The sequence below is a fragment of the Vitis riparia genome, chromosome 4, assembly GCF_004353265.1.
Source record: "Vitis riparia cultivar Riparia Gloire de Montpellier isolate 1030 chromosome 4, EGFV_Vit.rip_1.0, whole genome shotgun sequence".
Classification (NCBI taxonomy): Eukaryota; Viridiplantae; Streptophyta; class Magnoliopsida; order Vitales; family Vitaceae; genus Vitis; species Vitis riparia.
The window spans coordinates 24,100,652-24,117,506 of NC_048434.1; the positions used below are offsets into that span (position 1 = coordinate 24,100,652).

Genomic DNA, 16,855 nt, shown 5'->3' on the forward strand with positions numbered 1-16,855 from the left:
AGTTTAATCATACTTTGGTAAGTTTCTTGTATTTTGTGGGGAGAATCTCTCATCCTTCTCATGCATTGTTTTTCACAATTAATACATTTTTTTTTTTTTTTTTGATAAAAAAAATAAAAATTATAGTTGTAGATCTACAATGCTCTTAAAATGTCTCCTTTGAAAAAAGCATGACAAAGTACTAATGCCTCCTTCATAGTTCTGTTGCCCAAAAAAAGCATGACAAAGAAAATCTCAGACTTTAGACCTATAGCTTGATCACTAGTCTCTACAAGATAATAGCCAAAGTGCTATCAGGGCATCTAAAAGGGGTATTACACGAAACTATCCATTCTACTCAAGGTGCTTTTGTTCAAGGGAGACAAATATTGGATGCAGTTCTTATAGCCAATGAGATAGTGGATGAGAAAAGACGATCAGGAGAGGAAGGAGTTGTCTTCAAAATTGACTTTGAAAAGGCTTACAATCACGTGAGTTGAGATTTTTTGGATCATGTGCCAGAGAAGAAGAGGTTTAGTCCTAGATGGAGGAAATGGATGAGAGGTTGTTTGTCCACGGTTTCTTTTGTAGTCTTAGTGAATGGAAACGCTAAAGGGTGGGTTAAGGCATCTAGAGGTTTAAGACAAGGCGATCCTTTATCCCATTTTTTGTTTACTTTAATCGCAGATGTACTGAGTAGGATGTTATTAAGAGCAGAGGAAAGAAATTCGTTTGAGGGTTTCAGGGTGGGTAGGAACAGAATAAGGGTGTCCCATTTGCAATTTGCAAATGATACCATTTTCTTTTCTAACACTTGTGAGGAAGAACTGCAGACTCTCAAGAGTTTATTGCTAGTGTTTGGGCATATTTCTAGGCTTAAGGTTAACCTTGACAAAAGTTATCTTTTTGGCATCAATCTCGATCGGAATTATCTTTCTAGGTTGGTCGAGTTGCTTGATTGCAAGGCTTCTGATTGACCTATACTCTACCTGGGTCTTCCTTTGGGAGGGAACCCTAAGACTTGTGGTTTTTAGGATCCAATGATTGAGAGAATCTCGAGGAGATTAGATGGGTGGCAAAAGGCTTACTTATCTTTTGGAGGTAGGATAGCTCTTATCCAATCTTGCCTTACCCACATGCCTAGCTACTTTTTCTCCTTGTTTAAGATACCCGCTTCAGTGGCTGCAAAAATTGAGAGATTGCAAAGGGATTTTTTATGGTCAAGGATTGAGAAAGGTAAAAGAGATCATCTTGTTAGTTAGGATGTAGTGTGTAATTTGAAGGCAAAAGGGGGATTAGGATTTGGGAAGATTTCTCTAAGGAATCTCGCTCTCTTAGGGAAATGGTTGTGGAGGTACCCTAGAGAGGATTCAGCTCTGTGGCATCAGGTTATTTTAAGCATTTATGGGTCACATTCCAATGGTTGGGATGCCAACACTATAGTCAGATGGTCACATCGTTGTCCTTGGAAGGCTATTGCACAAGTCTTTCAGGAGTTTTCCAAGTATACTCGGTTTGTGGTAGAAGATGGGGAAAGAATTCGGTTTTGGGAAGACCTTTAGTGGGGGGACCAACCTTTGGGATCCCAATATCCAAGACTATTTAAAATAGTCACGGATAAAAATATTCCTATATCCTCAATTCTCGGTGCTACTCATCCCTTCTCTTGGAACTTTAATTTCCGTTGTAACCGTTTCGATCCTGAGATAGAAGATTTAGAAGGCCTCATGTGGTCACTTGATTGTCTGCATTTATCACCATCAATTTCAGATGCGAGATCTTGGTCTTTATTTTCTTTAGGGCTTTTTACAGTCAAATCTTTCTTTCTTGCCTTATCCCAATTTTCTAGTTCTTCTCCAGTTTTCCCTTCTAAGTTCGTTTGGAATTCTCAAGTCCCTTTCAAAGTCAAGTCCTTTATCCGGTTAGTGGCACACAAGAAGGTAAATACTAATGACTTGCTACAATTGAGAAAACCCTACAAAGCTCTTAGTCCTGACATTTGTAAGTTGTGCATGAAGCATGGAGAATCAGCAGATCATCTTTTCCTACATTGCTCTTTGACTATGGAGTTGTGACACAGATTATTTCAGTTAGCCAAAATGGATTGGGTTCCCCCGATGAGCATTTCCGACATGTTGTTCATCAATTATAAGGGTTTTGGTTTATCTAAGAGATGGATAGTTTTGTGGCAAGCTGCGTGCATTGCTTTAATTTGGGTTGTGTGGCGGGAAAGAAATGCGAGGATATTTGAGGATGAAGCAAGGAATTCAAAGAATCTTTGGAATTCTATTCATTTCCTTGCTTCTCTTTGGGTTTTTTGTTCCAAGATTTTTAAGGGGATCCCCCTTAATGTGTTACAACTTGATTGGCTAGTAGTGTGTAATTCCATTGGGTTGGTCTAATCTAGAGAGTTTGTTTGTTTTTACATTGTTTTTTCTTGTTTTTGTATTCTTGTAGTTTAGTTTTTCTTTGGTGGGAGGATTCCTCATCTTTCTCTTGTACTTCTTTTTTCTATCAATATATCTCTTTGTCGTTTCCTATCAAAAAAAAAAATGTTGTTAAAATGTCTAAGAAAAGTTTATGCCTCTGTATAGTTTCTTTTCTATTATATATATTCATTAACTATTATTTCTTCACCTTTATATGTATTTTTGTTGTTAAAATATATCTTTTAAATATGAAAATACATTAACTCAAAAGGATCAACCCTAAATTCTTGAGGCACTTCAGCCTTATGCCTAATCTTATGCATTTGCCTCCAAAAACCTAGGATTAGAGTCAAACTTGAGAAAGTAATAGAGGGGAGTGAAACAATATACCAACCTCAGAAGAATCTTAGAAGTTCCACCGTTCTAATTGCAGCTTGGCTTCAGCCATGTCTTTCTGTGCCTTCTTTCTCCGATAAAATATTGGACAATCTCGACTGAAAAAAAAGTATGACATCATTATTACTCAAAAAAGTTCATAAGAATGTCTTTAAGAGATACAGATGAGGCTAATGGCAATCAAACGACGTATTATTCCAATACTGCAAATTCACAACCATCCATTTGTGTACAGAAGTGCACACAGTCAAAATCATGAGGAGAGGGTGTGTTCATGCTTTTCTACAAAAATAAAGGCCCTGGTCTAATGCGCATTTCTTGCAAGGAGAGCCAGCTTATGCTAGCATTATCTGGGACATCCCTACTGAGAATCTAATATTACTTCTCTTATTTGACCAAAGATTTTAAAAATAAAATAAAATGAAATAAAAACACACACAAACACATGCACAAACAGCTGAGGAAATAATAAAACCTTGTACAAAGCACATCCTGATGGAGGGAACCTTGGCACTCCTGGCACTGTGTCCAAAGCCTTCCGAAAAGCATCTCCAACTCAGACACTGCAATCATTGTGAATTTTTCAAAGACCAAGCACTTTACTGGTTAAAGTACACCTGAAAGTCATTTTATATTGAATAGAATAAAAATCTAGTACAGATTACTACCATTAGCTACTGTTTTACAATAAAGTTCAGCTTCTCTTCCCTTGCAGTGTGAGCAGAGAGTTCTGTCTGTATTACTGATCCAAAATAAAAAAATTGATATAGCATTGGGCTACAAAAGTATTCTTAAAAAGGGGATAGAACCGCATTAATATACATAAGAATGGAGACATATCACTAGATGTAAGTCAAGCAAGAAAATATAAGCAATGTGTCCAATAGGCAACATTAGCAATGAATAAATTAACCTTGTATTACTAAATTTTACTTTGTCAGGGGAGGGGGAAGAGCAAGCAATCAGAGAAAACAGTATAAGAAAGCCCAATGTCTGAAATCCCTGAAGACTTCCTGCTTCTTTGTAAACCTTTTTTTCTCTTTTGTGACTGGATTTCCTTTTAGGGATGGATCTAATTCTTGTTATAGTGTTTATTCATGAATCAGTGAACCATATGTTGTTTTTTCAATTTTTTTTTTAAAAAGAAGTTACTGGATGTCCTTTTAACCATGCTATCTCATTTTTATTTCTAATTAAAAAATCAAACAAATGAAAATTTTAATCAATAAGGATAATTGCACAAAGAAAAAATGAGTTATTATTTTCAAATAAAAAAATAAACATTACAAAGGTCATTTGGAAATCCACTTGGACATAAAAAAGAGTTCATAATATTGTTGATGAAAGAGGGTATAATTGCTTAAGTAATTTCTCCACAGCAATTTTTTGGATCATATCCTCACAAGAAATGGGGAGAACAGAGGCTCCAAAATGAAAAATTTTAGCAAAGTAAAAAGTAGGGTCAATAGTTGTAGGATTACATGTGTTTTGCCTGCATTTTAAGGGATAATGATTCATTTGCTCTAAGGAACCAAAGCTTCCAGCAGCATCATCATCATTGATGAGATGATGCAGGAAGCCTCTTTGAAAGAGAGTACAAGAAAATCAAGCCTAACTTGATTTACTCTAAAATGTCCAGGGGATATCTGTAGATGAATTCAACTCATGAAAGTTTCCTTTCTATCACTTCTTGACATGAAGGGAAGTTCCCAAAGCTAACTTTTTATTCTCTCTTTAACAATTTTCTTAGAACTTTGACTTTAAGAAACCTTGACAACTCTGAAATAGACGATCCTTCTTCTCTCCATCCATTGAAAATGTTTGCTTGTTCCATCTTTCCTTGATGAGTATTGAACCTTGGGAAGAGGGGCTTGTTTACCTCCAATTCCTCTACCAAACCCTTTCCAAAAGTGAATATGGAGTCCACTTTAATTTGGTAAACCAAAGCAATCACTTTCTAGAATTTTCATGTTTAGAAGCTTAGAAGAAGACAATGCCAATTATTTGCTCCAAACCAGAGATTTTATATAACTATTGCCCCAAGAATTAGTTTATAGAGAATGGGAAATATGGATATGATCAATCATCTGTTTCTTCATTACATTTTATCCTATTAGTTTTGGCAGAAATTATTTAAGCTAATGGGGATTGCAAGGGACACTCTTATGAAGATTTCTAGCATGATGGTCATTCTCTTTGATGGTTTTGGTAGTAGCAGTGGGTGGCAAAGTAGCTTTGTTGCCTATTCCATTAGGAACCACAGATTTTTTGGTACATCACATTCATGCATTTAGTCGTATTCACATAAATGAAAACTATATAGGAATAAGAAAAATCTTTGATTCCTTTTTGAAAAATGTTCTTGAAAACAAAAAACAATGAAAACGCGTTTGGGAAAGGGGGTGATTTTTGTTTTTGGTGTTTTCCGTGTTCTCGAGAGACCTCATTTCAGATAACAAAAAAAAGTTGTTTTGGTTGTTTTCTTCATTGTTAAAGGAAGAGTTGTTCTCCGTGTTTTCTTCTCCTCTTTTTTATGTTTCCCTACATGTGTTTCTCCTTTAGCAGCAAGAAATGAAGGTCATGGAGGATGAAGATGGCAGCCATGTTGGTTGACTATGGTGGTTTTGGCGTGAGTGAATGGTTGTGGGTGTGAAAGGCGTCAGCGAGTCCGATGGTGGTCTGATACGACTCGACCGAGTCCTACCCGCCTTGACACTGATCGCACCAAATTCGATGCCAAGTACGACCAATCCGATTCTGAGATTCTCAAATCCCAATTTCAAACCATCAATCTTGTTCGCCATTAAGATTAAAGAAGAAGAAGAAGAACTATTCCCATTTAACCCAATCGTTACCTCTCTATTAAGATGAGAGATCAAGGGATGAGGGCTCCCTTACCTCACTACAATTGACGAACCACGAGAGTTTCAATGCCAGTGGATGGTGACTCATCGTCGCCGACGCCAGGACTGAACTTAAGATTCTTCTCCAGCTCTGACGACCCTTGACTATGATTGAGATTTGGAGGAAAGCTTTGGGTTTGGGGATTTGCCAGTGGTTGTTGGGATAGTGAGAACCATATTTGGAAAAGTTGTAATTTTATAATTTATAATGCAACATCAAATTTAATATTTGGTAAAGTTATATTTGGTAATTTATATGTAGCATCAGATTTAATATTTGGTGAAGTAATATTTAGTAATTGAACATTTATACATTATAATTGGTAATTTATATGCAATATCATATTTAATAAATAATAACATGGTTTGTATAAGATACATTTACATGTTGATCAACTTCTGATATGTATGGTAAATAGATTATATTTACATTTGAATCATTTTTAATTTATTATATCATGTAATTTTTTTTATCTTATAATATATATATATTTTTTTTTATAAATGAGCACAAAATATATTAAAGGGCGAAAAGCCACAAAGTATACAGGTAGTATACATAACAACCTAAAAACAAAAAACACATGAACAATCAACCTCACCAGCCGTTAAGGAGCTGCTAGCCACTCCAAAAAGCCTAAAAGCGAAGATGACTCCTCTCCCATATCCACCCTAGCCCAACTCCACAAATTACAAACAAAAGATTTTTGAGTTTTTGTAAAGCTAAAAAGCCCCCCCTAAAAGCTAATTTATTTTTTTCCTTCCATACCGTCCAAAAAATACACAATGGAATGGAGTTCCAAATCTTTTTCCTCTTTTTCCCCATAAAAGGGCCCCTCCAACTAAATAACATCTCTTTGACTTTCTCTGGGAACACCCACTGAGCCCCAAACAAGGCAAGGAAGATCTCCCAAAGGACCCTGACTACTATACAGTGTAAAAGAATATGATTTACATTTTCCTCTTCACAGCCACACAAAAAACAACGATTAGGGAGGTGCCACCCACGTGGCCTTCCAAGTAAAAAAAACAAATTTGGTTCGAACCTTGTCCACCCAAATGCTCTTTTTCGGGAAGGCGATGACACTAAGAGCAGCCAGCAAATTATAAGCATCCCTAATCCGAAAAGTACCATGACCCCCTCCTTTCCATAACACTGAGTCCTCTTCTGAAGAAATCCTGAAGTCCCCCAGCATATGAAACAACTCTCCTATCAAATCCAGCTCCCAGTCATTAGAATCTCTGGAAAATCTAAGATTCCAACCTCCTTGACCAAGGCTTGAGTCCCACACTTCATTGACCGTTGCGTTCCTATGTATCGCCAAGGCAAATAACTGGGGAAAATTTTGGGACAGCGCTGCGTTGCTACACCAATGATCAGTCCAGAACTTGACCTTAGTCCCCTCACCCACCTTGAACCCTATGTTAACCGGTTTGCCTCCTTCAGAATCTCCTTCCAAACCCCCACTCCAAACGTTCCGCAAGCTTCATTAGTTCGCCATCCAAATCCCTCTTGGCCATACTTCACCCCGATCACCTTATTCCAAAGGATTTCCTTTTCAAAGGCAAATCTCCAAATCCATTTACCTAACAAGGCCTTGTTCAGGAGATCAATCTTCTGAGTGCTTAGACCCCCCTTCTCCTTTTGAGTGCACACCATCTCCCAATTGATTAAGTGGATTTTCCTTTCCAAGCTTCCCCCTCCCCAAAGAAAGTCTCTTTGTAATTTTTCAAGCCTTTTTGCTACTAACTTGGGCATTCGAAAGAGGGACAATTGGTAGATAGGTATGTTGGCCAGTGTACTTTTAATGAGGGTAATTCTCCCACCCTTAGACATATATTGTCTTTTCCAAAGGACTAATCTTCTCCTCATTCTTTCTTCCACCCCATCCCACATAGACAAGGCCTTGTGGTGGGCTCCAAAGGGCAGCCCCAGATAGAAAGTAGGAAGAGACCCCACTCTACACCCTAACTCCACTGCCATTTCCTCAATATCTTCAACCTCTCCAACAGGAATTAATTCGCTTTTAGCTAGATTTATTCTTAGACCAGAAGCCGCCTCGAACCAAGCCAAGATCCAACTTAGAGAGGTTAGATGCTCTTTCCTTGCTTCGCAGAAAATGATTGTGTCATCAGCAAAGAGCAAATAGGACACATTCATCTCCATCCCCCCTCTCCCTCGAAGTCTGCAGCCTGAAATGAATCCCCCGTTAACAACCCTTCTTATAAGTGCACTTAGCACTTCCATACCCAAGACAAAAAGGTAAAGAAAAAGGGGATCTCCTTGACGCAACCCCTTGGAATTGGAAAAAAAGCCTGCTAGCACCCCGTTGACCAAAATAGAAAATTTTGCGGTTGAAATGCACCACCAAATCCACTCCATCCATTGAGACCCAAAGCCCATCTTGTGCAAGACCTTCATGAGGAAATTCCAATTAATGCTATCATAGGCTTTTTCAATATCCAGTTTGCAAATCAACCCTTTCTCTTTACGTTTATGCCAAAAATCAATCACCTCATTAGCTATGAGCGAGGCATCCAAAATCTAACTACCCCTCACAAAAGCATTTTGATCCACAGAGACCACCTCACCTAAGACCTTTGTTGAGAGAGAGAGAAAGAAGAAAGACCTTAATTCTCATTAATGTCATGATCTACTTACAATTGAGAAATATATATATATACAAGGCTAGGAGTCCTAACTACCATACATGTATCCTATATTAACAAGGAAAGGTTATATACTATAAATACATTATATTCAACACTCCCCCTCAAGCTGGAGCATATACGTCATATGCACCAAGCTTGTTACAAATATATTTAATCCTAGGACCTCTGAGAGATTTAGTGAAGATGTCAGCTAGTTGATCATTTGAATTAACAAAACTTGTAGCAACACATCCTGATGCGATCTTCTCTCTAATGAAATGACAGTCAACTTCAATATGTTTGGTCCTTTCATGAAAGACTGGATTGGATGCAATATGTAATGCGGCCTGGTTATCACATATGAGTTTCATCTGTTCATCCTTTCCAAATCTCAACTCTAGAAGAAGATGTCTCAACCATATGAGTTCACATGTTGCCAAAGCCATAGCTCGATACTCGGCTTCAGCGCTAGATCTGGCCACTACATCTTGTTTCTTACTCTTCCAAGATATTAGATTACCTCCAATAAAAACACAGTACCCTGAAGTGGAACGTCTATCTGTGGGTGAGCCAGCCCAATCTGCATCTGTGTAACCAACAACCTGAGTATGACCTCTGTTCTCGTACAACACACCTTGGCCTGGTGTACTTTTGATATATCGAAGAATGCAGATTACAGCATCCCAATGGCTATCACATGGTGACTGTAGGAATTGACTAACAACACTCACAGGAAAAGAAATGTCTGGACGAGTAATGGTGAGATAGTTCAATTTACCTACGAGCCGTCGATATCTCCCGGGGTCTCCTAAAGGCTCCCCCTGTCCTGGTACAAGTTTGACATTCGGATCCATAGGTGTGTCTACCGGTTTACAGTCTAACATACCAGTTTCTTCCAGGATGTCTAAAGCATACTTCCTTTGGGAAAGGACCACAGCAGAACTGGATTGAGCTATCTCAATTCCCAAGAAATACTTGAGTTTCCCCAAGTCTTTGGTCTGAAAGTGGGTAAAAAGGTGTTGCTTTAGTTTCTGAATACCATCCTGATCACTGCCTGTAATGACGATGTCGTCCACATAAACAACCAGATAAATACACTTCCCCAAAGAGTTATGATGATAGAAAACTGAATGGTCTGCTGTACTGCGAAGCATGCCAAACTCTTGAACAACAGAACTAAAACGGCTAAACCATGCTCGAGGAGATTGTTTCAAGCCATATAGAGAACGGCGTAACCTGCATACTAAACCAGACTCCCCCTGAGCAACAAAACCAGGAGGTTGCTCCATATAAACTTCCTCGGCAAGATCACCATGAAGGAAGGCATTTTTAATATCCAATTGATAAAGAGGCCAAGAACACATGGCAGCCATGGAGAGAAGCAGACGAACAGAAGCAATCTTGGCAACAGGAGAGAATGTGTCACCATAATCAAAACCATAAACCTGAGTATAGCCTTTAGCAACTAAGCGGGCCTTAAGGCGATCAACCTGACCATCAGGACCAACCTTAACTGCGTAAACCCAACGACAACCAACGGTAGATTTACCCGAGGGTAAAACAACAAGATCCCAAGTGCCATTAGAGTGCAGAGCAGCCATTTCATCCACCATTGCCTGTCGCCAGCCTGGATGGGAAAGAGCTTCATGGGTGCTCTTTGGAAGAGAAACAGAGGATATAGCAGAAACAAAAGCAGAATAGGGTGAAGATAATCGATGATAACTCAAAAAATTGTAAATAGGATGAGGATTACGAGTAGAGCGAGTACCTTTCCGAACAGCAATGGGTAAGTCATTAAGAGAAGGCAGAGCCGGGGTAGGTGAAGCCGAAGGGATAGGAAGTGAGTCAGCAGGTGCCTCAGCAAAAGGGAGAGGAGCAACAACACGAGGGCGACGATGATAAACCTGAAGTGGCCGAGGAGGCATAGCATCAGGTGGGGAGACAATGGGAATAGGCAAGACTTCAGAAACAGGAAGAGACTCAGAAGTGGTGGAAAAGAATGGTGAGTCCTCAAAGAAGGTGACATCAGCGGAGATAAAGTATCGATGAGTCTCAAGGGAATAACAACGATAACCCTTCTGAAGTCTAGAGTATCCCAAGAAGAGACACTTCATGGCTTTGGCGGAAAGCTTGTCCTGTCCAGGAGTGAGAATATGAACAAAGCAAGTACAACCAAAGACACGAGGAGGAAGGAAATAAAGTGGTTGGTCAGGGAAGAGAAGGGAGTGAGGAATCTGATCATGTAAGACAGAGGAGGGCATACGATTAATCAAATAACAAGCGGTAAGAACAGCGTCCCCCCAAAAACGAAAAGGAACATTGCTATGGAGGAGGAGAGTACGAGCTGTCTCAACAAGATGTCGATTCTTGCGTTCAGCTACCCCATTTTGTTGAGGAGTATGAGCACAAGAAGACTGATGAAGAATCCCATGATGAGACATAAACGAAGTAAATGGGGCTGAAAAATATTCCCTGGCATTGTCACTGCGTAACACACGAATAGAAACATTGAACTGGGTTTGGATTTCAGCATAAAATTTCTGGAAAATAGAGAATAACTCAGCTCGATTTTTCATTAAAAATAACCAAGTACATCGAGAATAATCATCAATGAAAGTGACAAAATACTGAAATCCTAAAGTAGACGCAGTCCGACAAGGACCCCAAACATCAGTGTGGACAAGCTCAAAAGGAGACTTTGCCCGATTATTCAAACGCTTTGGGAACGAGACACGAGTATGTTTCCCAAGCTGACATGACTCACACGGAAGCGACGATAAAGTGGAAAAACGAGGGACCATCTTCTGGAACTTGGAGAGACTAGGGTGGCCCAGACGATTGTGAATGAGGAGAGGAGCATCAGTGGAAATGCAAACTGCAGGAGATGAATCCGAGGTGAGGTGATAGAGGCCTTGAGACTCACGTCCTATGCCAATCGTCTTCCCCGTACTCCGGTCCTGCAAGGTCACAAATTTATCAGAAAAGGTAATAGAGCAATTAAGAGTACGAGTGATTTTGCTGATGGAAATAAGATTAAAAGGACATTCAGGAGTATAAAGGACAGAAGTGAGAGGTAGAGAAGGCAGAGGAAGGGCCAAACCAATACCTTTAGCCACAGTTTGAGAACCATTAGCTAAGGTAACATTAGGTAAAGCAGAGGTAGTAGTAATAGAGGAGAAAAGATCCTTATTACCAGATAAGTGATCAGAAGCTCCAGAATCTAGAATCCAGGGTCCAAGAGAAGATGTGTGGGTAAGGCAGGCAGAGGCATTACCAGGCTGGGCAACAGAGGCAACAGAAGCCTGAGATGCGGAAGAGCTCGGAGCTTGAGGCAGCGGAGAATCAGAGGACTGGGCCACATGGGCAGTGCGAGGAGGTCGTCCATGTAACTGATAGCAACGATCGCGAGTGTGACCAAGTTTATTGCAATAGGTGCAATGAGGACGTTGACCTCTACCTCGGGTACCACTACGGCCTCCTCGAGAGTTAGTTTGAGAAACTAACACAGAAGAATCTGAAGTGCTATCAAATGGCAAAGTCTGAGTGGAGGAGATACGGAGGAGGCGAGCAAACACATCATCCAAGGACGGAACTGATGAACTACCAAGAATCTGATCGCGGACAGGCTCAAGATCCGGACGGAGGCCAATAAGAGTAAGAACCATGAAGAACTTGTCAAGCTGTGTTTGTTGAGCCCCAACATCAGGAGTAAGAGGCATCACAGTCAAGAACTCCTCCTTAAGAGAGGCAATCTGGCCAATATAAGTAGATAGATCCAAGTCCTGTTGGCTGAGATGGACAATTGCAGAAGCCACCTTATAAAGACGCTGGATATCATTCGTATATAATCCTTTGGCCTGAGTCCAAAATTTAAAACAAGTTTTGTAGGCCCGAAGATGAAGAAGAATCTTGGGATCAACCGATTGCCATAATACACTACATAACTGTGCATCTATCTTCCTCCACTGTACGCGGTCAACCTCAGGGATATCTGCCTCCTGTGTAATCAAGTGATCCTCATATCCTTGACCCATAAACCAAAGTTCAACAGACGCAGACCAGGAAAGATAATTGTCACTGCCAACCAATTTCTCCGAAGTAATCATAGGAGATCCAGATATAACAGCGGAAAAAATGGAATTTTTAGTAGTCATATCTACTTATCTGAAGAATGAAGTATGTTTGGATCGAAGAGAGCCCTAATACGGCTTCAGATTGCGGCGTGGCACCACCGAAAAAGGGAGACGGCCTCAGATCGCGGCGTGGTACCACCAGAAAGGTAGAAGAACACTTCCCAAGGCACGTGCAGGGATTGGAGTGGAGAAAAAGTAGTCGGAGCTTCGCCGGAAAGGCTGTTTGGAGGGCCGACGGAGACAAAAATCCCCAAAAGAGGTATGTGCAGGGCTCGGATGGGAGAACCAGGGAGGTAGGGAGGCTGGTCGGCGTCAGGCGAAGCTGGAGGAGGAGGCGCGTCGCCGGAAAAGGCCTCACGCGCCCTCACGCGCCGGCGCGTGAGATTCAGTCGCCGGCCGGAAATTTGCGCGTGGACGGCGCGTGGATGGGATTTTGGTGCCGGTGCCTTCACAAAAGTTGTAGATCTCCTCCAGGCGCTCCTTCTGGTATAGTCGGTGTCGGAAAAATACGTCGCCGGAAAAGTCGCCGGAAAATCTCGCCGGAAAATTCGCCGGAAAAGTTCGCCGGCGGTGAGTAGTTTCTGTCGACGATCCGAATGACCGGAAAGTATTGGAAGATGGGAAGGTGACCGGAATGAAACACGGTCACCGGAAGGTTTCCCGGAGTTGATGACACGGGAAACAAGAAAGAATTAGGTTTTCTTCCTTGGCTCTGATACCATGTTGAGAGAGAGAGAAAGAAGAAAGACCTTAATTCTCATTAATGTCATGATCTACTTACAATTGAGAAATATATATATATACAAGGCTAGGAGTCCTAACTACCATACATGTATCCTATATTAACAAGGAAAGGTTATATACTATAAATACATTATATTCAACAACCTTCTTCAGCCTATTGGCCAACACCTTGGCCAAAAGCTTGTACAGTCCCCCTAAAAGGCTGATAGGCTAGAAATCCCCAAGGTCCTCAGCCCCACCTTTCTTTGGAATGAGGACTAGAAAGGTTGTATTGAGACTTTTGGCAAAAGATTTCTTATCAAAAAACTCCTTAAACAGATCCACAATCTCCTCCTTCACGAAGTCCAAGCAAAATTGCCAAAAGGCCACTGTGAACCCATCCGGGCCTAGAGCCTTATCTCCATTCATTTCCACCAGTGCAGAGTGGATTTCTTCCTCAGTGAAGGGCAACTCCAAGACTTCAGCTTCACTAAGGTTTAGACGTTGAAGGTGCAGCCCCTCAATATCAGCTCTCCAGCCTAGCTCTTTTGAGAGTAGTTGCTGAAAAGCATTCACAATCCCCTCACTCACCTCCTGCTCCTCAGCCAGCCACACCCCATTGATCTTAATTCTATCCAAGGAGTTCTTTCTTCGATGGGCAATGACCATCCAATGAAAGAAGCATGTGTTCTTATCCCCTTCCTTAAGCCACAACTCCCTTGACAATTGTCTCCAATGGGTTTCTTCCAATAACACCCACTTTTTGAAGGTTTCCTTAGCTTCTTTTTTCAGCTCCGTTTCTCCTTCTGACAGACTCCTTTCACTTTCCACCCCATCCCAGAATTCGACTTGCTGGAGGGCTGAGTTTTTATTAACTTCCAGCCTTCCAAACACGTCCCTGTTCCAACCTTTGATTTTTTCCTTCATCACCTTCAGCTTAGTGGCCAATCTAAAACTGGCCCTCCCTCTCCCCCCCCAACCCCAGCTTTAGCCTTTGGGTCAATTAATGGAGATGTGGGTGCAATTGATGGTCTAAGTCCACAAGAATGTCACTATCTGAAATGGCCCAAGTGTAAAGCCTTATTTGGTTGGATTTAAATTTTGAAATGGGTGCTTTCCAGTTGTCTTCCATAAAGGGCCTTTGCATTCCACGAGTCCTACTTAGAGCATACATCCCCACCATTCGTTCTCTATGGGGCTGATGAGGATGAATCTCTAAGATATACATCAAGAAAGACAATTTGTATTAATTGCAATTAAAGTAGGATTAAGATTACTTGGAATTAAATTAAGATTAATATTAGTCGGGATTAAATTAGAATTAATATTAGTTGGAAGTAAAGTAGGATTTGTATTTGTTAAAGTCAAATTAGGATTAGCTAATTGGGTTGTAAGATAATTAGAATTAAAGTCATAATAGGTTATTAGAATCTTAGTAGACTTTGAATATTATAATAAGAATTAGAGTCATAATAGGTTATTAGAATTTTAGTAGACTTAGGATTTTTTTTAAGAACCTATAAACAAGGCTAATCGATGTAAATAAAAAAATGAATTGATTGATAATAATAATATTATGTTTTTCATCATTGCAAGTGTTGCAATGCTCAATAGTGAGACTCCATTCATTTTTGTCTAGGTGAGACTCCCACAAGGCCTTAGTGAGACTCTAAGGTTTTGATCTTTTCTTCGTCATTTCTTCTCTCTCTACTTTTATTTTATTTTATTTTTTCACTACCACAAACTTTATTCCTTGTTCCTCTCCTCACACCCTAAAAGGAAAAAGCCTTAAGCTCAAGGGTCCAAGTAGCAATGGTCTTACAGTTGGCCAAAGTCCTTAGTGACCTAAGTCTAAGCTGACAATGTACTGTAGAAGGAGGTACAATTCTCCCCTCTTACTAGAGCACTTGAGATTTAGGTGTATTAGTTTTTGGGGCCAAGGTCTATTGTTTCTTATTTATCATTTTTTTTATAGGTAAATAAGAAATTGTATTAACAACTGCCTAATGGAGACAAATAATGCAATTTTCTTTGTGTCTCTTCAGTGAATAATTATCAGCCTGAGCACTTAATCCTCTCATCATATATATTTTGAACATACCAATGAAAATTTGAACAATTGAAAAGAATGAGAGAAAGGACAGAATATAATTGAGGTATACCTAATTAGAGCTTTGCAGCCAATGCAACTGAGTTGTTTCTTTGCAAATTTCATTATGCCACTATTTGAAGGAGTTGAGATGGAAATAGATCTTGTGTGACTTCCATGGAGAAGCTCCTTGCTAGCATTCTTCAAAATGGGTTCAAAAATTCTTAAAAGTGGCTGTAACATGAATACTATTGTTAACACCTAATTTAAAAAAAATGGTGTATAATAAATGCATCAATGCACGAAAGTAACCTTGCTAATTTGATTTTCAAGGTAGTATTGAGGGTCTATTGGTATGTTATTTTCCAGCACATAGATGGGGTCTTCCGATCTTTCATAAGCCTGTCAATTATCAACTTGTTAAATATAATACACCATCCAAAGAAAACCACAAAGCATCTGGTCAAACAATACAATCACCAAACAGCTTACCTTGGCACCTTTTGCTGCTTTAATAATAACATATGGTACTCGATCCCCAACATTTGGAGCAGTTGCAGCATCTCGCTGTCAATCACATGAATTTTTCTACTATGAAACTATGAAGTCAAAGCACCAAGAAACTTAAAACAACAGCAGCAGCAGCAACAACAACAATGATAATATACAAGTCCTCTAAGTATATGGCTGCATATTTCTATGGGAGGGTTTATCAAACACCATATGCTACCTAGTGAAAACTTGAGTTACGACTGGAGTGTAGAACATCCTGAACTAGGAATTAATACCAAACATATGCAAGTTTTTGTAAGGAAATGGATAAATATCAGCAGGGAAGTTTTATCAAACACCATATGCTACCTAGCATCATCTTGAGACATGGCTGGAGTATAGAACATGCTGAATTAAGACATTATTTTCAGTGCCTCATGATGTATTATACAATAGATTATGACATAGAAAGTTTCACATGAAAAATAATATGTATTGCATTTTTATTGTATCTTACTATTGATGTCCAAGTTTGCCTCATATTTCCCACATGGATTTAGTATACATGTTCATCATGTGTTTCAATGCAATAACCTTTAACTTTCCTTTAAATTGCCTTTAATGCATCAGAAAATGGCCAGTGGCCTAGTGCCACACATATCAAGTCTTAATTTACAGAACCCATGTCTTGCATCCCCATATGAGCACTCTACCCTAATATCTCCATGCATCCTTGTTTTAAGCTGAAACTCATGCTTGGCTTGGCCATTCTTTCCTTGTTGGATAGCCATAAAATGTGGACATTCCCCTACAATAGATGCTAAGGGAGTTCCTATCACCTCTAGTGGAGGGGGTGTGGTAACCAACTTGGCAAATGAAGAGGGTGTCAACATGAACCCTCAACACAAGACTATTGAGAAGGCTCCCATGGACTAGGTGGGTATTGACTTGAAAACCCACTCCCCATGGCAGTGATGTCGACACACCTTAAAGAGACAAAGTAGGAGTTGATACAACAGCAACCCCCTTCCCCCATGGGGGTGGTGTTAATGTACAGCT

At 40.0% G+C, this 16,855-nt stretch overlaps 1 protein-coding gene across 3 annotated transcripts in view; it reads right to left on the reverse strand.

The window, feature by feature from the left end:
- Positions 1-16,855, reverse strand: part of LOC117912627 (DNA polymerase delta catalytic subunit) — a 77,288-nt gene that overhangs the window by 5,920 nt on the left and 54,513 nt on the right. For 2 of the 3 annotated variants that reach the window (XM_034827304.1, XM_034827301.1), the window contains exons 25-30: positions 15,797-15,871; positions 15,617-15,706; positions 15,378-15,538; positions 3,473-3,546; positions 3,280-3,367; positions 2,803-2,902 (exon numbers count right to left, since the gene is read on the reverse strand). In XM_034827304.1, the coding sequence (XP_034683195.1) occupies positions 2,815-2,902; positions 3,280-3,367; positions 3,473-3,546; positions 15,378-15,538; positions 15,617-15,706; positions 15,797-15,871 (576 nt within the window). In that variant the 3' untranslated portion in view covers positions 2,803-2,814. Of the gene's footprint in view, positions 1-2,802; positions 2,903-3,279; positions 3,368-3,472; positions 3,547-15,377; positions 15,539-15,616; positions 15,707-15,796; positions 15,872-16,855 lie in introns of those variants that run through there. The other variant, XM_034827305.1, reaches the window with a different exon arrangement.